Here is a 22,070-nt window from a genome sequence, read left to right on the forward strand (position 1 = left end):
GGCGATAAACATTGTGCCTCCGATGATCTAGATCTTATGTTTCCATTTGGTTTACATGGCACTCATCAACTTTTTTAAACTATTTTCATTACATAAATGGTAGGCTTTTTGTTCTTGTTTAAAGTGTTAAATCTCTTCTTCTTTACAAAACACAGAAGATTTACAGGAAGATAATCAATATACAAAACACACACAAAACAGCAATAAAATCCAAACATGGCCTCAAAAATTGAGTTCTATTTGGGAATATTGTAGTAATTTAGGGAAAGGAGCAACACAATCTTGTGGCATCTCCTTTCGTTTCTTCATTTAAAAAAATTCCCCACAACATTTTTTTTTTCCAAAATAGCAAATTGTCTTGGCTAGAGCATCAGGCATTGAAAATCAATGAAGTCTTGTTGATCCTAAAATAAATAAGATTAAAGCCTTTCAAAATCTGATGGGAGCCAGGTGGCACCAGTGGCTCACACCTGTAATCCCAGCTACTCAGGAAGCTGAAATTTGAGGATGAAGTTTGAAGCCAGCCCAGGCAGGAAAAGTCTGGGAGATTCTTATCTCCAATGAACCACCAAAAAGCCAGAAGTGGAGCTGTGGTTCAAGTGGTAGAGCACTACCTGGAGCAAAAAAAAAAAAAAAAGCTCAGGGACAGTGTCCAGGCCCTGAGTTCAAGTCCCAGGTCCGGCACACACACACACACACACACACACACACACACACACCAAAAAAAAAATCTGACAGGGGTGAAGGAACTCCACTGAATTCAAAGAAGTCAAATCAAGTAGTAAAAATTGTATATCATATATTTATACAGAAAAAAAGAGGTGTATCCAAGACTCAAACATCGAGACCCATGAAAACGTATTTCTTGGCACATGCACGCCATGGACGGGACAGTCCTGAATGCAGAGGCGGCCTGGCTACTAAGGGATCAGGGTCCAAGCCTCACTAGCAAAACCATCTCTTCGGTCCCTGGCTGCGCTTTGTTCACATGGGCGCGTCCGGCTTCTGCATCTGTTGAATTTGCTTCTGTAGCTGGTCCCTATCCAGTTTCATCCTGGCCTCGAGAACTTGCCTGAGGGATCCTATGCTTTCATAGATGGCTGTAAACCCTTCAAGAAAAGAGAAATTTCAAAAGAGTTAGTGTTTGAAAAGGAATACATTAAGCCCAGCACTGGTGGCTCACACCTATATAGTCCTAGCTACTCAGAAGGCTCAGATCTGAGGATCGTGGTTTGAAGTCAGCTTGGGCAGGAAAGTCCATGAGACTCTTATCTCCAAGGAACCACCAAAAAGTCAGAAGGCGAGCTGTGGCTCAAGTTGCAGAATACCAGCCTTAAGCAAAAAGAAAAGGTCAGGGACAGCATCCAGGCCCTGAGTTCAAGCCCCAGGACCAGCAAAAATTAAAAAAATAAAGTAAAAGAGGATATGTGGGGGAGGGGGCTCAGTGGTAGAGCGCTTGCCTTGCATGCCTGAGGCCCTAGGTTCGATTCCTCAGCACCACATAAGCAGAAAAAGCCGGAAGTGGTGCTATAGCTCAAATGGTAGAGCGCTCACCTTGAGCTGAAGAGCTGAGGGACAGTGCCCAGGCCCAGAGTTCAGGCCCCGCAACCAACAAAAAAACAAAAGGAAGGAAGGAGGGAGGGAGGGGGGGGAGGAGAACAAAGAAGATAAAGCAAGTGTTTTGTTTGGGACTTACCGGCATTCACTTCTGCCCTCATTTCCTTTATGTCTTCATTCATCTGGAGCTCCAGCTTGCTGATCCGCCCCTGCACCTTCTCCTCCTCCTGCTTGCTCCTGTGTCCTTCCATATTCTTCTTTTGACTCTCTTCGATTTTGTCAAGCCTGGCTGACATCTGGCTGAGCTTCCTCTCCATGTCCCTTTCACTGGCTCCCTGAGGGGCCCCGGAAAGAATTAGACTTGGTTATTGCAGAAACACAGTCTACACAGTGTTGCCAGGCACTGGTGGCTCACACCTATAATCTTAGCTAATCAGAAGGTTGAGACCTGAGGATCACAGTTCAAAGCCAGCCCGGGGCAGGAAAGTCTATGAGACTCTTATCTCCAATTAACTACCCAAAACAAAATGCTGGAAGTGGTGCTGTGGCTCAAATGGCAAAGCACTAACTAACCTTGAGGAAAAGAAGCTCAGGGATAACACCCAGGCCCTGAGTTCAAGTCCCAGAACTGGCAGGCAGGCATGCACACACACACACACACACACACACACACACACAACACACACACACACAAATGTGAGCCATGAAAACAGATTCAAAGGCAAGAAATAATTGCCTGCTTAATTTAGGTGGTTACAAATAAATTAATGGTCAGTTGCTAGGTATGGGTCAATCTTGTAGCCACCCCCACCACTGGATATAACTGCTAAATCATTAGCAAACATCAATACCTACACTGTTTTCCTTTATAACCAAAGAAAGCTGATCTATTTTCTGTAAAAGTTCTTTTTCTATCCGTTCTTGCTCCTGTTGCAACCAACTCCGTGCAGATAAAATCTGGTTACTGAGTTCTTCCACTGTACCTTTAAATCTAAAATAAGATGATAAAATAAAATGAGAAGCAGATAAACAAGTTGATTGTTAAATGAATTTTAGGTAACATTGAACAACTTCAATATATGTCTATTGGGTTTTTGATGACTAATACACATACCTGCATAAAACCCTGTCCCACCAAAAATGACATTTATGTTTTCTAGGATTGCCCTTGGCACTAAGTTGGGAAGTTTGGAGGCCAGGAGGATAAAAAAGAAAAAAGAACCTGATGATTTGAGCACTAGTTGCTCATGCCTGTAATCCTAGCGACTCAAGAGTCTGAGGTCTGAATGTCACAGTTCCAGGACAGACAAGCAAGGAAGTGTGTGAGACTTTTATTTCCACTTAAGTACCAAAATGCCAGGAGTGGTGCTATGGCTTAAGTGGTAGAGCACCAGCCTTGAATGAAAAAGCTAAGAGACAGTGCCCAAGCCTGGAGTTCAAGCCCCAATATCATCATCAATCAATAAGAAGGAAAATAGGAGGAATTCTTCTAACCTTCTATTCCTCCAATCCTTTCCCTTTCCAAAGTCTTAGTATTTTTTCTTATTTTTATTATTATAATATACAATGGAAGCATAGAATAATATATACAGTATAGGTATGTGATTCAGTCATAATGATAACAAACACTCACTGGAGTGCAGCTAAGTCTTGTGACACCTGTTTTCTTGTTCTTTATAAGAAATTAGCAAAGTTGAGAGCTGGAAGTGGTGCACCACTTATATAGTGATAGAACACTAGCCTTGAGCAAAAGGATCTTAGGGTCAGTGCTTGGGCCCAAAGTTCAAGGCCCAGAACCAGAAAAAGAAAAAAAAAGGCTGGGAACCAGTTGATTATACCTGTAATCCTAGCTACTTGAGGCTGAGATCTGGAAATCATCGTTCAAAGCCAGCTTGGGCAGGAAAGTCCATGAGACTTTTTTTTTGGGGGGGGGGAGGGTCTGGTTGTGGGGCCTGAACTCTGGGCCTGGGCGCTGTCCCTCAGCTCTTCAGCTCAAGGATAGTGCTCTATCACTTGAGCCACAGCGCCACTTCCGGCTTTTTTCTTTTAGCTTATGTGGTGCTGAGGAATCGAACCCAGAGCCTCATGCATGCAAGGCAAGTGCTCTACCACTGAGCCACCTTTCCAGCCCATCTAGTCACATCCTTTAAAACAAAGCAATGGTCAGGCGCTGGTGGCTCACGCCTGTAATCCTAGCTACTCAGTAGGCTGAGATCTGAGGATCTTGGTTCAAAGCCAGCCCAGGCAGGAAAGCCTCTGAGATTCTTATCTCCAATAAACCATGCAGAAAACTGAAAGTGGCTCTGTGGCTCAAGTGGTAGAGCACTATCCTTGAGCTGAAGAGCTGAGGGACAGCCCCTAGGCCCAGAGTTCAAGCCCCACAACCGACAAAAAACAAAACAACAATAACAAAAAAAACAAAGCTATGGATCGATTCTTATATCCAGCTAGAGCTGGGGCATCAGTGAACACCACACTGCCATTGTCCTGGTTTCTTGCCTTGGAACCACTGATCTTAGAGTTACACTGCAGCCACAGCAATGGATCTAGCTCGTTCCTAAAATAATATCACCCAGTCAGCTTACAACCTTGGAACCATGTTTATCTGAAGAATTTCTCCATCATTTGATTCAAGTTATCCTTTGGCAAAAATATCCTCTGTGTGTGTGTGTGTGTGTGTGTGTGTGTGTGTGTGTGTGTGTGTTTTCTATCAGATTATCTCAGGTGATTTCAGATGGGGTGCATTCCATCAGATCACGTGATGTTGGGAGAAATTTAAAAAAAAAAACAACCTATAGTGTGGCATAAAGTCAGAGTTTATACAACTGACAACTGGTTTTAATGAACAGATTCCTTACTTAGTATCCAAAAGCTGAAGCTGGTGATTACTGTCTCTGTGAGACATCTTCAATTTGGTGCTCTGCTCGGAGATCGACAAATCCACTCTGTTCAAAAGCTGAGAAATCTGGAAGAGAAGGTTTGTTCGTAAATATCACACCTCAGGAAAACATCTCATAAGCTCTATGTGAACCAATGGCAGCAAGATCCAACTCAGTGAGTCCATTAGGAATTCACCTCGTGTTTCCACTTCCATTTTCCTATTTAAACACCCATGAAAAGCCAAAGCTGGGCGCTCTGCCAAAACACTGCACACCCTCAGCCCTAAACTTCACACTTCCCTAGCGAGGGGGCCACAGTGCTGCCAGGAGCAGCTCTTCGATCAATTGGCACGAACCAAGTCATCTTTACCTTGGGATTTCAACCATCGCCGTGGCTACAACTCACAAGGAGTTCAATTTCAGTCACTTACAAAAATCCATCCTAGTTAGGTACCTGTGGCTCACACCTGTAATCCTAGCTACTCAGGAGGCAGAGATTTGAGGATCATGGTTTGAAGCCAGCCCAGGAAGAAAAATCTGTGAGACTCTTATCTTTAGTTAGCCAGCAAAAACAACAACAAAAAAGTGGAGTTCTGGCTCAAGTGGTAGAGTACCACTTTGCCTTGAGCCAAAAAAGCTAATTGACAGAACCCAGGCCCTGAGTTCAATCCCCAGGACTGATGTATGCGGGCGCGCAAGCGCATGCGCGCACACACACACACACACACACACACACACACACACATCCATCCAGGTGACAGATTTAGTCTATATCAAGTCTATTCAGCAGTGAAGACCCCTGTACCCCTCCTGATCCTTTCTCCTACTGCCTACCCATGTCTCTTGGCTTTTGACCAAAATTCATGTGAAGTGTTCACATTTTCCACAAGAACTACAATGGTCCAGATGTGACATTCATCCTATTCAGAACAAAGAACAAAGCATGTGTCTGATGGTTTTCTGTATTTTACTTGGCTGGGTTGCGGGCAAACAAGATTTCCTTATTTCTTTGCATTTATTTTCTGGTATAATAATTGTAGCCTTACCTGTTCTTTAAAAACAAAAAGGACCTGTCTTTTAATTTTTTCGTCATAGTTTTATAGTATCTAGTTTTGTTTTTTATATCAGTAGCTTCAAATCTTTTTTTTTTCTTTTTTTTTTTTTTGGGTCGGTCGTGGAGCCTGAACTCTGGGCCTGGGCGCTGTCCCTCAGCTCTTCAGCTCAAGGCTAGCGCTCTACCACTTGAGCCACAGCACCACTTCCGGCTTTTTTCTTTTTGCTTATGTGGTGCTGAGGAATTGAACCCAGGGCCTCAGGCATGCAAGGCAAGCGCTCTATCACTGAGCCACCTTCCCAGTCCAGCTTCAAATCTTTACTGGAGGTAGTTAAGAGATAAGTTTATCCCTCCCTCTCTCCCTCCCTCCCTTTTTCCTTCCCTTCTTCCCTCCCTCCCTTCCTTCTTGCCTGCCTTCCTTTCTTTCTTTCCTTCCTTCCTTCCCTCCCTCCTTTCTTTCTTTCTTTCTATCTTTCTTTCTGTCCTAGGGTTTGAACTCTGGGTCTGGGTGCTGTCCCTGAGCTTTTTTACTCAAGGATAGTGCTCTATCACTTGAGCCACAGAGCCACTTTCAGTTTTCTGCATGGTTTATTGGAGATAAGAGACTCTCAGGCTTTCCTGCTTGGGCTGGCTCCACACTGCGATCCTCACATCTCAGCCTCCTGGGTAGCTAGGATTATAGGCGTGAGCCATTGGCATCCAGCTAGGAGATGGTTTTAGAGGTGAAATTTACAATTTGGGGGATATAATAATTGTCTTAGGAATCAGGGGAAAATAATCTTCACAATTAGAACTGAACTGAAAAAAATTTTTGGTAATTTGGTTGTCGGATTCAGGAAGGGAACGCCAAAGAAAGAGGAAAAGGGAGAAGGGAAATGAGATGTTTATGGTTTTTTGATTTGCATAAACCCATGCTGGGGGCCTCAGCCCATTTCTCCTGCATGAAATATTCCATGTCACGATATTCTTAGCTGACAATCAATTCCCCGCTTTTAAAAGCTACCTGAAACGGGCCTCACCTGTCCTTCGGCATCTTTGATTTTCGTTTCCAAGATCAGTTTGGCAGCTTGTTGCTCCTTGTTCAAATGCTGGAGACCTTCGTAGGTGGTCTTGTGTTCGGCTGAAAGTCTAGCTATGCTGGCATCACACCTGTGCAGGAAACAGTGAAGCTGTTTCTTGTGAAAGAAAGGGTTAACATATGCACAAAAGCTGCCTGACAGACTAGGAAGCGCAAAGCCCCATTCAGACAAACTGTACAGTCCTTCAGATTTTGTAAATGTGTGTGTGTGTGTGTGTGTGTGTGTGTGTGTGTGTGTTCACACATGCGCAGTCCAGGGACTTGAACTCAGGGCTTTGTAATCTTGCTTAGCTTTTGCACTCAAGGCTAGCACTCTACCACTTGAGCCATAGCCCCACTTCCAGATTTCTGGTGGTTAGTTGGAGATGAGTCTCACAGACTCAATCTAGGAAGGCTGGCTTTGAGCTGATCCTCAGATCTCAACCTCCTGAGTAGCTAGGATTACAGGCATGAGCCACCAGTATCTAGCTTCCATCAAGCGTTTTAACAAGGTTCGAGAGCTTTCACAGAGTTGCCCTCCATTCGATATCATAATCAAGGGAAAATTATTCCAGGAGTATGGGTTCATTTTGACAACAGGAAAGCAATAATTTAATATGCCAAAATAGGCCAAGCCACCCTTAGCACCTCAGTACATGGAGAAAAAGCATTTGACAAATTCCCACATTTCTCTCCCTACCCCCTACAAGTGCTAGAGTTTGAACTCAGGGCCTTAGAGTTGCGTAGCATTCTTTCTTGGCTTTCCTGCTGAGGGATGGTGCTCTACCACTTAGGCCACACCTTCAGCCCTGGTTTTTGTTATATAGCTCAAGTGGTAGAGTGCCAGCCTTGAAGTGAAAAAAAGAAAACTAAAGGATAGCATACAGGCCCTAAGTACCAGCACCAAAAAGGAAAAAACTTTTTAAATTCATACTCCTTTAAAACAATTATATAATCAATGCAAGAAAGTCAAACTTCTGCCAGACTTTTTATTTCACATATATTCATGTCAACCATCAAAGTCTCATTAGGATTCCAAGAGAAAGACAAATATAGCCACAAAACAAAGCAAAGCATATCTGGTGCTCATAATAAACATTTTTGATGGGTTTTGGGTAACATTTGTTACAGAAAGGAACAAGTTGACAAGAAAAGAATGACAACTTCAGAGAAACTGAAGAATGTACGATCCCTGAACATATTTCAAGCTGGTTTCTCTACTTTGTATTACATCCAGTGTCATAAGAATAATTGGAAGTTGGGAGCTGGTGGCTCATGCCTGTAATCCTAGCAACTCAAGGAGGCTGAGATCTAAGGATCCTGATTCAAAGCCAAATGGGGTAGGAAAGTCTGTGAGAACTCTTATCTCTGATTAACCATCTAAAAAAGCAGAAGTGGAACTATGGCTCAAGTGGTAGAGCACCAGCCTTGAGCAAAAAAGTTAAAGCCCTGGTCGTGAGTTCAAGTCCAGGATCTAGCATACACACACACAAATCCAACAATAACAAAAACCCCGCTTTTAGTCACGCATACCTAGCATTGAAGACCCTAATCCTGGAGTCTGCACAGATACACCCTGCTTCAACCCATCCTCTCCTTTCTTCCACCCTGACTCTTTGCAAGGACTCTTGGATCATCAAGGGCTGATTTCTTGAGCCCATTCACTCCACAAACAAGGACTTGTGGCTGCACTTGCCACCGAGGAACAGCAGGGGGCAGGAGAGGCCCATACGTAGCATAGATCATTAACTCTGGACTGTCCTTGTTCAGGAAGTAGTTTGTGAAGAAACCCTAAGTTCAAGCTCCATTAGCATCCAAAATAAATATTTTTTTTAAGTCCAACTCTGTATTGTTTGATTCAGTAAAATATGATCACCTTACTAAGTGGCACACTAGTGGAGGGAGCTTTCTCTCATTTTCCTCCAGCAAAGACAGAGCCAGCTCCAGAAACCCAAGAAATCGTGGCAGAACCACCACCAAGTCAGACTCTACTACCAGCCTTTATGGGTGAAATGAGAATGGATAGAGCAAAAAGAAGTTGGGAGCTGGCCGCTGCAGGCTCACGCCTGTCATCCTAGCTACTCCGGGGGGCTGAGATCTGAGGATCTTGGTTTGAAGTCAGCCTGGGCAGGAAAGTCTGTAAGACTCTTATCTCTGACTAACCAGCAATGGAGGTTAATTGGCTCTGTCCTTTTAAACTTTTTTGCTCAAGGCTGGTGCTCTACCACTTGAGCCATAGCTCCATTTCCACCTTTTTAGTCTGTGAGACTCTTATCTCCAATGAACCACCAGAAAACCAGATGTGGTGCTGTGGCTCAAAGTGGTAGAGAGCTAGCCTTGAGCAGAAAAGCTCAGGGATAGCACCCAAGCCCTATGACTGACCAAAAAACCAGGTACCATAGTTCACACCTGTAATCTAGCTACTCAGGAGGCTGAGACCTGGCAGTTCACAGCCAGCCTGTGTAGAAAAGCCTTTAAGAGTCCATTTTCAAATAATCAGCAAAAAGCTCGGCTAGAGGCATGACTCGGGGTAGAGCACCAGCTGTGAGCAAAAATCTGAGCAAGTACAAGGCCTTGAGTTCAAACTTTACTACCCCCTCCCAAAAAAAAAGAAAAAATGAAAGACTGTAGGGTACATGATTAAGGGGTCATTATTGTATTCCCCACTAAAATGTTGTTTATAGGAAACAAAAGTGCTGTTCATTGTTGTTGTCGCCGTTTAGGTTTTTCAAGACAAGGTTCTTCTCTATAGCCCAAGGCTGGCATTGAACTTGAGATCCCCCTGCCTTAGTTCCCCCAGTGCTAGGATGACTGGTTTGTACCAAGTTGAGAAACATCTTAATAAGCAGAAGCGCCCAAAGCTGAGCCTACCGTGCCACTCTTCCCCGGAGATCTCCCAAACCCGACAGCTGGCGCAGCTCCAGGGTCTTTAAGGCAGAATTCGTTCCATAGCTAATATTGTCCCTGGCTCGGATCTGTTCCTGGAGGACCTGGGCGACAGCAAAACCACACAGGGGGTTGTTTTGTGCATTCATAGACAAACAGAAGCATGGTGCGCGCGCGCTCATCCTGGGGCTTGAACTCAGGGCCCAAGTGCTGTCCTGTAGCTTTTTTTTTTGGGGGGGGGACTTGAACTCTGGGCCTGGGCGCTGTCCCTCAGCTCTTCAGCTCAAGGCTAGCACTCTACCACTTGAACCACAGCGCCACTTCCGGCTTTTTTCTTTTTGCTTATGTGATGCTGAGGAATCGAACCCAGGGCCTCAGGCATGCAAGGCAAGCACTCTACCACTGAGCCACCTTCCCAGCCCTTCCTTAGCTTTTTTGCTCAAGAGTTTCACTGACTTTCACCCCTAGGCTTTGAACCATGGTCCTCAGATCTCAGCCTTCTGAGTAGCTAGGATTACAGGCGTGAACCACCAGCATTGGCACAAAAGTTTCTTTTCTTTTTTTTGTCCACTTTGGGAAAAAGAATCTATAACCTGAGCCAGGGTTCAAGCTGAATGGTTGAACCAAATGAATGCCTAGCTTTCCTCCAGGTGATTCGGGTGGCTGTGAACGGCCAGGTCTCAGCCTCCTGAGTAGCTAGATCACAGGTGTGAACTGTGATACCTGGTTTCCTAATTATTTTTTGTCAGTCATGGGGCTTGAACTTGGGGCTTGGGTGCTATCCCTGAGCTTTTCTGCTTAAGGCTAGCTCTCTACCACTTTAAGCCACAGCACCACATCTGGTTTTCTGGTGGTTCATTGGAGATTAATCTCCCTCCTAGGGCCCCTGACGGCTGGCACATGAAAACTTGTACCATTTATTCGGGAGTGACATGGTGACTAGCCCGCCATCTTGCCGACCTCCAGCCCATGCAGGAGGTTATCTGAGCATGTTCTGCTTATCTGCCTGTGACTGCATTTCTAGGAATCATGGTTGGTAATGCTTCCCCAAACAAACAAGGAAGCCAACTCAAGGTGATGCAATTTTGCGGACATCAAATGGTTTTGTGTTCCTGTTCTTAATGACTTATGATTTTCTTTTGATTTGTTTTTTTTTTGGGGGGGTGGAGTTGCTATACATTCACAAAAAGTTAACTTACAGCCAGGTACCAGTGGCTCACGTCTGCAATCCTAGCTACTGAAGAAACAGAGTTGAGGATCACACTTCAAAGCTAACCGCAGGCAGGAAAATCCCTGAGATGCTTAACTCCACTTAACCACCAAAAACCCCAAAAAAGCTGGAAGTAGAGCTGGGGCTCAAGTGGTAGAGTGTCAGGCTTGAACACAAAAGCTCAGGGGCAGCACCTAGGCCCTGAGTTCAAGCCCCACAATGGCCACACACATCTTAAAAATTAAGAAGTGCATTTGGGCTGGGAAGGTGACTTAGTGGTAGAGCGCTTGCCTCACATGCATGAAGCCCTGGGTTCCATTCCTTAGTACCACATACACAGAAAAAGCCAGAAGTGACACTGTGGCTCAACTGGTAGAGTGCTAGCTTTGAACAAAAGCAGCTCAGGGACAGTGCCTAGGCCCTGAGTTCAGGCCCCAAAACTGGCAAAAACAAACAAAAAAGTACACTTATGTATATTTTTCAGATTTTGCAAACTTCCTAGTGAAAAGGAGAAAACGTGAAGATAACTGCTCTGATAGGGACCGCTGTGGACAGAGTGATCATGACAATAAAACATGTCTCACTCAGGTGTGGCTCAACTGGTAGAGCACCAGCCTTGAGTGAAAAAGCTAAGAGACAGTACCCAGGCCCTGAGTTCAAGTCCCAGGACTAGCATGAAAAAAAAATGGAATTCTGCACCTGTTCTTTCTTATTCTTTTAAGCTTTTACTTTTGTTTTGATGGTCTTGGAGTTTGAACTCAGAACTTTGGGCTTGCTAAGCAGGGGCTGTATTGCTTGAGCTATGTATATTTGTCAGTCCTTTTTTAACTTGTTGTGTGAGGGAGGGGTGTGTGTGTGTGTGTGTGTGTGTGTGTATGTGTGTGTGTGTGCTGGGCTTAAACTCAGTCTCTCCTTGCATAGTGTTTTTTGTTCAAGGCTGTCACTCTACCACTTAAGCCATGTCTCCACTTCTAGCTTTTTGCTAGTGAATTGGAGATAAGAGGCTCTCAGATTTGTCTGCCTAGGTTGGCCTCAGATCTTGATCATCAGATCTCAGCCTCTTGAATAACTAGGATTACAAGCATACTCCGGTTTCTCTTCTGATCGTAGAAATCTTTCGCCTTTTACAAGGATTACAGGCATGAACCCTCCGTACCCAGCTACTTTTTTCCCCCCAGATAGCATGGCTCTTTTTGCCCAGTGTTGGCTGGCCTCTGACCTTCATCCTCCTTACTCTAGCCTCCCACAGCTAGGATCACAGATGTATGACACTGCGCCAGCTTATTAACTGAGATGGGAGGCATCTCAATAACATTTTTTGCCTGGGCTAGCCTCAAACCTCAATTCTCCCAGGCTTCAAGTACTTGGGGATTTCCAATGCCCAACTTTTTCTGAATGAACTTGCTTAAGGAGTAAGAATGAAAAACGAGCTACAATCACCTCTGAATGACAAAACATTAGTCATCTGAACGCATTCCTGCAAGGGAACTTCAGATCTGACTAATTCTCTGGCACTCTCCCACTGGCTAGACAGCCTTGGTGAGCGAGCGCTCTCCCTTAATAGCAAGTGACACCTATACAGTTTATAGCAGGCAACACTAATTCATTCTCTGTGGAACTCTTTGAACATTTGTCCATAATATGACATTAAAACAGAGGCCCTCAGCTCCATGCTGGTGGCTCACGCCTGTCCTCCTAGCTACTCAGGAGGCTGAGACGTGAGGATCATGGTTCAAAGCCAGCCTGGGTAGGTAGGAAAGTCCATGAGACTTCCTTTTTATTTTGCCAGTCTTGGCTTGAGCTCTAGGCCTGAGCACTGTCCCTGAGCTACTCTTTGCTCAAGGCTAGCACTCTATCCTTTGAGCCACAGTACCACTTCCAGCCTTTTCTGTTTATGTGGTACTGAGGAATCAAACCCAGGGCCTCATTCGTGCTAGGCAAGCACTCTTACCACTAAGCCACATTCCCGGCCCTCTATGAAACACTTATCTCTACTAAACTACCAAAAGCCACAAGTGGAGCTACGGCTCAAGTGGCAAAGCACCAGCCTTGAGCAAGAAAAAGCTCACGAGACAGCACCCAGGCCCTGAGTTCAAGCCCCGGGATACACACACACACACACACACACACACACACACACACCAAGGAAGAATACATAGTTTTCTATTAAGCATAAAGGGCATGAAATAAAGCTACTGTGTGATGCCAGCTACCTGTTAAGAACCCTTCAAAGTACTAGAATGTTCCCATTTTGCTTTTCTCTGGAGGGAAATTATGCTGGATTCCTCATTTTTGCATTTCCCACAAAGAACATACATTTCTTTTATAACCAGGGGAAAAAAGAATGCTTTTTTTAATGCTTAGAAACAAGAAAATCCCATTTGATTTTTAGAATTCTTATGCAGAAAAACAAGATATTATATTAGAGATGCTTTGAACCATACAGAAATTAAATGCAATCACAAAACAAAAAGCACTAAATCTGGCTTCAAAGAGTAGTCACAAGAGTGAAAAAGATAAAAAAAAACAAAACAGAGCTTCAAATTTCAGGTAACTCTAAAATGAAGCATTAGAAAAGCAATCCTTGTATAAAGTCAGGACTGTGCCTGAATTTGTCATTGGACAATAATCCATCATGCTCACACACTCACTTGATAATTACTATGTCCATAAGTAGCTCGTTAAATCTCCATTATTGCCAGTAGTAGAAGCTGTGTTTTGCCCGCCTACTCTGCAGAGCCCTGGGTAGGAAACTGATTTGCAGCAGGAGAAACTACAGGTAGATAAGTGCACAACCACACCCATGCACAGAGAAGAGGCCACCATCTTGAAAAGCAGACACCAGTCTGGGGCTTGAACTCAGAGCCTGTGCACTGATCCTAAGCTTTTGTGCTTAACGCTGGTGCTCTACCACTTGATCCACAACTCCACTTCAGGCATTTTGGTGGTACATGAGAGATAAGAGTCTCATAGACTTTTCTGGCTGGGGTTGGTTTTGAACGATGATCCTCAGATCTCAGCCTCCTAAGGAGCTAAGATTAGAGGCGTGAGCCATCATACCTGGCTTAACAAGAAGATCACATGATAGCCATCATGCTGAGCCTCTCCCCTCTCCGTCCTCCACCCCTCCCCCCCTCCCCCCCCCCTCCTTCCCCCCTCCCTCTCCCCCCACCCCCAAGCCACCAGACAGGATGTCATCATCCAGAAACAGAGAACGAAGGAATGAGATAATTCCAATATGGCCACTGGAAGGCCCACCTGCAGGGTGCAGATCCTCATAGATCTGCTCCCCAGTTCCATACGGGAACTGGAAGTTCCCCACAGCTCCAGCCTTATGGATGGCATTTATTCCCACCTGGGAATTTGCAGAGCCGAGTGCCCAAATAGAAGTGTGGCCCTCCAACACACAGGAAGTCCAGTCATCCTTTCCTCCACACCCCCAAATCCACCCACTTCCTCCCCTGACTCTCACAGTTCCCTGAATTTCACCAGAGCCCCAATTCGTGATGCTGCATCCATTCCTCTTTCGTTTTTCTGAGGAGCCGGGGATGGAACCCGGGTACTGGAGCATGCCAGCCCCGCACTCTGCCTCTAGGCCATGGCCCAGGCCTCCCTGCTTCCTTCCCCCAACAACTTTGCAGTCGACACGATCAGTAACTGTAAGTCAGTCTGCAAGCTGGATGAATGCAAGGACTGTGTGTGTGTGTGTGTGTGTGTGCGTGTGTGTGTGTGTGTGTGTGTGTGTCTGTATGTTGGTTCTGAGGCTTGAACTCAGGGCCTGTGCGCTTTTCTTTTTGCTCAAAGCTGGTGTTCTACCACTTGAACCACAGCTCTATTTCTGCATTTCCTGGTGGTTTATTGGAGCTAAGAATCTCAAGCCAGGAGCCAGTGGCTCCTATAATCCTAGCTACTCAGGAGGCTGACATCTGAGGATCATGGTTCAAAGCCAGCCTGGGCAGGAAAATCTGTGAGACTCTTATCCCCAATTAACTACCAGAAAACCGGAAGTGCTGCTGTGGCTTAAGTGATAGAGTGCTAGCCTTAGACTGAAGAGCTCAGGGACAGTGCCTAGGCCCAGAGTTCAAGCCCCATGACTGACCCAAAAACTAAATAAATAAAGAGAATCTGACAGACTTTTTACCCAGCCTGGCTTTGAACCCAGATCCTCAGATCTCAGCCTCCTCAGTAGCTAGGGTGACAGGAGTGAGCCACCAGTGCCCAACTCCACAGTCAGTTTGAACATCCTGACCCATTCATGTGGGTGCCGAGTTCCTGACGCCATCATCTCCCTCCCCCTTCAAAGTCCCCACTGATGGGTCCCTCTGTGGGGATCCAGTCTGAACATGGATTTGGGATGAATACCATCTTTTGAACCATGACAAATGTTTAGGTAAATAAAGCCCCCCATTAGAATGAGCACCTTTATAGACATGCAAGTAGCAATAAAGGCCTAAAAGACTCTCAGAGGAAAGGCATGGTGGTATACACCTGTAATCCCAGCATTGAAGAGACTGAGGCAAGAGGATTAGGAATTTGAGGCCAGCCGGGGCTACAAAGCAAGACCCACTTCAAAGCACATCCCTTTCAGAGAGGCCCCACTTCAAAGCACATCCCTTTCAGAGAGGCCCCACTTCAAAGCACATCCCTTTCAGAGAGGCCCGAGGGAGTAGCCTGAAGGTTCAAGACCTGTTAGTGACAATACTGAGATTAAACGGTGAGATATTAAGCTCCTTAAATGTCCTTCCTTCCTTCTTTCCTTCCTTCCTTCCTTCTTCCTTCCTTCTCTTTTCTTTTCTTGTCTTTCTTTCTTTTTTTGCCAGTCCTTGAACTCAGGGCCTGGGCACTGTCTCTGCGCTTCTTTTGCTCAAGGCTAATATGCTACCCTTTGAGCCACGGCACCACTTCTGGCTTTCTCTGTTTATGTGGTACTGAAGAATCAAACCCAGGGTTTCATACATGCTAGGCAAACACGCTACCACTAAGCCACATTCCCAGCCCCCACTGCATTTACTTTCCCTTCTCTACTTTGCTTCTTGGGAGCTCTGTCAGAAGCCTGAGCCTAGATAACCAATGTGAGAGGCAGGGCTATGAACCATTCTCTACTTTTGCCCCTGCTGGCCATTCTAGGTGATGTGAAGCGAGGTGATTCTAGCTTGAGTTCTTAGTTTCACTCAAACTACTTTCATACTTAGGGTGATTGGATTCTTAGGAATCCAGAGTTATCAATCATTTTGTGATTTTGCCTGCTCCTCGTCCCTTCCACCCTCTCTCTCTGGCACACAGGTTTTCTTTCTTTTCTTCAGTGCTGGGGGTTAGAACCCAGGGGGATGTGCATGCTAGGCAAGTGCTCTGCCACTTAGCTACATTCCCAGACTAGCAATCATACTTTTTTAAGGTGCTTTCTCTTTGGCTTTTAGTACTAGGGATTGAACCCAGGACCTCATGCTTGCTAGACAAATGCTCTACCACTTAAGCTGAATCCCCAAGTCCTTTTAAAGACACTTTTTGAACAGTTTACAATGCAGTGAGTTTGAAATTGCAGATTTGTTGGTTTTCCCACATCCGAAACACATTTTATGTAATGATTATTCTTGCTGGTCCAGACAGCACTGCTTTGCATTTACTTGTATTTTTAGAGTATGCAAATTTTGCAGCTGAAAAGATGGTTTCTATTGTAGAGAGAGAAAACTGAGTAAAATCTAATTGGGGCAAAAAGTGCTTACTTTGGATATTTGAATGTTTACCTTGTGTGTATGTGTGTTAAGTTTTGTTGTTGTTTTCTAGACCTGAGGCTTGAACTCAGGGCCTGGCCACTGTGTTGTCCCTGAGCTTCTTTTGCTCAAGGCTGGCACTCTACCACTTGAGCTACAACCCTACTTCTGGGTTTTTGGTGGGAAGTTGGAGATAAGTCACCACAGACTTGAGTTCGAAGCCTTCAAACTGTGATCCTCCTGAGTAGCTTGGATTACAGGTGTGAGCCACGAGAGCCCAGCTAGGAGTTGCCTTTTGATGTAAAATGTATCATTAATTATTTAGTCTTCAGAAACTTTCCATAAAGCATCATCATTATAAATTTAGAAGAGCTGTCATCCAGGCAATGATGAATTATGGATTATCCACAGTGTCTGGTTAAAGTCATTACTACTCCCAAGAAGATCAGCCCTGGCGAGCAGTTGGTGGTGGTTGGGGATGGCCCCTTTGCATGCAGATCTGCAGACTTGGAGAAGTACTTTGGACTCCCCCCGGAGCCTTGGGGGCTCTTGCTGTGACTTTGGCTTTTGGGGAACCTGGGACATTTCGCCTATGAAATCACTGAAGACATGATCCAATGGATATGTGTTCTCATTGGCTGCCTGCTGCCATCTGTCTGTTTCTGTCTTCTTATTTTTCGTGCCAGCACTGGGGCTTGAACTTAAGGCCTGGGTGCTGCAGTCCCTGAGCTCAACACTGGAGAATCTTACCACTTGAACCACATCTCCATTTCTGGCTTTTTGGTGGTTAATTTAAAATATAAGTACATGGACTTTCCTGTCTGGGCTGGCCTTGCACCTTGATCCTCAGACCTCAGCCTCCTGAGTAGCTAGGATTACAGGTATGAGCCACCAGTACCTAGATCTAAATTAAATTTCTTTGTTTTGTTTTTGGTCGGTCGTGGGGCTTGAACTCTGGGCCTGGCTGCTGTCCCTCAGCTCTTCAGCTCAAGGCAAGCACTCTACCACTTGTCTAAATTAAATTTCTAAACAAACAAGCAAATATATATTGCTCAAAAAAAAGTCACAGTAAACTACAAATGTAAAGACAGTTTGGGCCTTTTCTTCCCTTCCTTTCCCTCCCCTTCCTTTTCCTTCTCTTCCCCCTTCTAAGGCTGGAATTGAACCCCTGCCCTTACTCATGCTAAAGAGGTGCTGCACCACTGCACAAACCAAGGAAAAGGAACCTGAGGTGCAGGTCCGACACCTAAGTGATTTGGAAACAAAACTGTAAAATATCTAATAATTGTATCTAGTAATTATGGCTAGAAACTTCTCATTCAGAGCAGTGAAGGCTGACCTAGTAATTCATTTATTTTTATTTACTTATTTTTTGGGGGGGTCCAGTCGTGGGACCTGAACTCTGGGCCTGGGCGCTGTCCCTCAGCTCTTCAGCTCAAGGTTAGCGCTCTACCACTTGAGCCACAGCGCCACTTCTGGCTTTTTTCTTTTTGCTTATGTGGTGCTGAGGAATCGAACCCAGGGCCTCAGGCATGCAAGGCAAGCACTCTACCACTGAACCACCTTCCCAGCCCCAACCTAAGATTCATTTAATGGCTGTCTTCATCTACTTTTTTTTTTTTTTGATTGGTCATGGGGCTTGAACTCTGGGCCTGGGCTCTGTCCCTGTGCTCTTCAGCACAAGGCGAGTGCTCTATCACTTGAGCCACAGCACCACTTCCAGTTTTCTAGTGGTTTATTGGAGATACAAGTCTCACAGAGTTTCCTGCCCAGGCTGGCTCTGAACCACAATCCTCAGATCTCAGCCTCTTGAGTAGCTAGGATGACAGGCATGAGCCACCGGCGCCCAGCTCTCTCTCCTAATCAGCAGGGGAAATGTGGAATATCCATAAATATAAGGGACAGGAACTGTTCTCCATTGCCAGAGTAATGTCATTTCCTTGGTGATCATTAAGATCAGATAAAGTTGCTGGCCGCTGGTGGCTCATACCTGTAATCCTAACTACTCAGGAGGCTGAGATCTGAGGATCATGGTTCAAAGCCAGCCCTGGCAGGAAAGTCTGTCTGATCTCCAGTTAACCATCAGAAAACTAGAAGTGGTACTTTGGGTCAAGTGGTAGAGTGCTTGCCTTGAGCTGAAGAGCTGAGGGACAGCGCCCAGGCCCAGAGTTCAAACCCCATGATGGAGAAAAAATAAAAAAAAAAAAAAAAGATCAGATAAAGCAAGGCATGGAGGCTGGGAATGTGCCTTAGTGGTAGAGTGCTAGCCTAGCAGTCATGAAGCCCTGGGTTTGATTCCTCAGTAGTACATAAACAGAAAAAAAAACCAGAAGTGGTATTGTGGCTCAAGTGGTAGAGTGCTAGCCTTGAGTAAAAGAAGCTCAGGGACAATACCCAGATCCTGAGTTCAAGCCCTGGACTGGGGGGGGCGGGGAGGAAAGCCAGGCATGGTGGCTCACTCCTATAATCCCAACTACTGAGGAGGCTGAGATCTGAGGATCAAGGTTCAAAACCAACCTGGACAGAAAAATCTATGAGACTCTAATCTCCAATGATAAAAGGCTGGAAGAGCATTATTAGCCTTGAGCAAAAATAAAAAGTAAGGGACAGCACCCAGGCCCTGAGTTCAAGCCTGGCACATACGAATCAGATGGTGAGGGGACTTGGACATAGACTTTTGGGGGCTCACCACAGTCTGGTGACTTGCACCACCTTACCTCGATATCCCGGTTGAGCTGCTTCACGATGGCGGTTATGTTTCTGATGTGCTCCTCCAGGAAGAGTCTGGCCAGCCGGTCGCCGCCACCTTTGTTCTGCATTTTCTGCAGGCTGCTGACGATGTCATCTTTAATCCGGAAGGCGTGCTCCACCAGGGCGGCCGTGGTCTTCTCGTGGCACAGGATCCGGTCCTCCAGCTGCTCCACCAGGCTCACCGACGGGTAGGGAGCCATGGAGAGGGACTGGCTGTGTCTCGGCATGGTTCTCACACGCCTGCATGGGGACACAGGGACAGGGCTGGTCATTGTGGGGAAAAAAGCCACAGATCAAGCCAGAATGAAGACTTTCCCCAGACAGCGGGCACTGTGGCTCACACCTGTAATCCTAGCCACTCAGGAGACTGAGATCTGAGGATCATGGTTCAAAACCAGTGCAGGCAAAAAAAAAGTCTGGAAGATTCTTTTTTTTCTTTTTCTTGCCAGTTCTAGAGCTTGAACTCTGGGCCTGGGCGCTGTCCCTCAGCTCTTTTGCTCAAGGCTAGCGCTCTATCACCTGAGCCACAGTGCCACAGCTGCCTTTTTTCTGTTTATGTGGTGCTGAGGAATCAAACCCAGGGTTTCATGCATGCTAGGCAAGCACTCTACCAGTAAGCCACCTTCTCAGCCCCTGGAAGATTCTTTTTTTTTTTTTTTTTGTCAGTCATGGGGCTTGAACTCTGGGCCTGGGCGCTGTCCTTGTGCTTTTCAGCTCAAGGCAAGCAATCTACCACTTGAGCCACAGTGCCACTTCCGGTTTTCTAGTGGTTTATTGGAGATAAGAGTCTCACAGACTTTCCTGCCCAGGCTGGCTTTGAAATGCAATCCTCAGATCTCAGCCTCCTGAGTAGCTAGGATGACAGGCATGAGCCATCAGGTGCAGGCTGGAAGATTCTGATCTCCAATTAACCACCCAAAAAAAAGCCAGAAGTAGAGGTAGCTGAGATCTGAGGATCATGGTTTGCAGCCAGTCCAGGCAGGAAAGTCCATAAGACTCTCATCTCCAATGAACCAGCAAAAAGCTGGAAGCAGAGTGTGGCCCAAATGGTAGAGGACCAACCTTGAGAAAAAAAAGCTAATGGACAACATTTAGGTCCTGAGTTCAAGTCTCCCCCCCCAACCCCCCCCCCACAGAGTTCCCAAAGAAGGAAATACAAATTATCTATCCCAGTGTTCCTGGCCCTTTTTTTGTGAGCCTGAGAGGGTATGCAGATAATTGTACCCATGGACTTGACAGGAGTCCATGATCTCTATGAACCAGAGGCTGGCACAATGGGGCACACGGAGATGTCTCCCCAGGAGAAGCTGTCTTATCAAGATCAAGCTGACTGCTCCTCTTCCTTCCCGCTGCGTGTTTACAAACAGAAATGCCTACAGGGATGAGGCAGGGGCCAGGAGTGGTCGAAGCCCTCCATGCTCAAAGCCATAGGGAGCGGTGGGGACTTGGGGAAAATGAAAGGGACATTCCCCAGCTAAAGGGAGTTACGATGCCTGGCCCGTGAATGGCTATCTGGAAATTCAGTCTTAAATGGTCACATCATCTCACAATTAGAAAGAAAGAGGGAGAGAAAGAAAGAAGGAAGGAAGGAAGGAAGGAAGGAAGGAAGGAAGGAAGGAAGGAAGGAAAGAAGGAAGAAAAAGGAAGGAAGGAAGGAAGGAAGGAAGGAAGGAAGGAAGGAAGGAAGGACAAGGAAGGGAAGATTTAGAGACTTGTGATTGAAGTAATCTCATTTTTGAAAGTTGACCCTTTAACCAGATGCTGGTGGCTCACACCTGTAATCCTAGCTATTCAGGAGGCTGAGATCTCAGATCACAGTTTAAAGCCAGCCCCAGGCAGGAAAGTCCATGAGACTTTATCTCCAATGCAACACTAAAAAGCCAGAAGTGGAACTGTGACTTGAGTGGTAGAGCACTAGCCTCAAGCATAAAAGCTCAGGGATAGTGCCCAGGCCATGAGTTCAAGCCCCAGCACACACACACACACACACACACACACACACACTTCTTGGTAGATATGGCAGCCACCAGGTTCCCTCTCCCGTGGGTACCACACCCGCTGTGAGCCCTCTGGGGTTGCTGGGAGGTAGGACTATACCTTAGATGCATATTTTCCAAATATTCTACCTTTCCTCAGTGACTCGAGTAGGAAGCGCAGTGTTCCGTCTGGCCATTTTCTTTTTAAGAATTCACATCTGTTGGAAAACAGGAACATTAAAAATGCCGAACAGTTCACATCTCAAGCTTCATGACCTCCCAAGCTTCTCATTGTGTTCCTGGAGCAGTTCATCCATCACACGCAGATCAAGTAGGTTAGAAAATGCTTTGTGTCTTACCTATGCAATAAACAGCACATGGACCCAGAGAAGAAGAAGACAATCTAGCAGAAATCAAATGCTCCTGAAATGAATGCTACTAATCCTTCCTAGACAGATCAACAAGGATACTGAAATGAAGTTTCCTTATACTACATCTGCATACCACACTTGAAAAAAGAAACCGTTCTGCACAAACATTTCTTTCCTTCCATCCTTCCTTCTTTTTTTCCTTCCTTCCTTCCCTCTCTTTTTTCCATTCCTCCCTCCTGCCCTTCCTTCTTCCTCCCCCTCCCTTTTTATCCTTGGTCCTGGAATCGAACCTAGGGCCTTGAACAGGCTAGGCAAGGGTTCTACCACTGAGCTATATACTGTCAGAGGCCAAAGCAGTCTCTAGAGTAGATTTTTTTTTCAATCTTGTGCCTCTTTGTAGAAATTTTCAGGAAAATATATTAGTAAATTGGATCTCAATGGCTTCCATGACAATTAAGAACACTTGTTTCTGAATTAATCTAAAATAAACATAACACATGATCAACAAGATCTGATCTGGCAGAATGTATCTATGAGAATTGCTTTCTTCCTGAACACTTCATTATGAGCTGGGTGCTGGTAGCTCACATCTGTAATTCTTTTTTTTTTTTTTTTTGT

General features: G+C 45.6%; 1 protein-coding gene across 1 annotated transcript; it reads right to left on the minus strand.

The window, feature by feature from the left end:
- Positions 1–743: 743 nt before the first annotated feature.
- Positions 744–21,299, minus strand: Fam81a (family with sequence similarity 81, member A). The gene is made up of 8 exons (XM_013010067.1): positions 21,203–21,299; positions 19,072–19,345; positions 9,419–9,537; positions 6,510–6,639; positions 4,416–4,522; positions 2,413–2,548; positions 1,697–1,892; positions 744–1,109 (listed from the first exon to the last, which is right to left on the minus strand). The coding sequence occupies exons 1-8, from the start codon at positions 21,211–21,213 to the stop codon at positions 985–987; spliced, it is 1,098 nt and encodes a 365-aa protein (XP_012865521.1). The 5' UTR covers positions 21,214–21,299; the 3' UTR covers positions 744–984.
- Positions 21,300–22,070: the final 771 nt, after the last annotated feature.

Source organism: Dipodomys ordii, unplaced genomic scaffold (genome assembly GCF_000151885.1).
Source record: "Dipodomys ordii isolate 6190 unplaced genomic scaffold, Dord_2.0 Scaffold11, whole genome shotgun sequence".
Taxonomy (NCBI): domain Eukaryota; kingdom Metazoa; phylum Chordata; class Mammalia; order Rodentia; family Heteromyidae; genus Dipodomys; species Dipodomys ordii.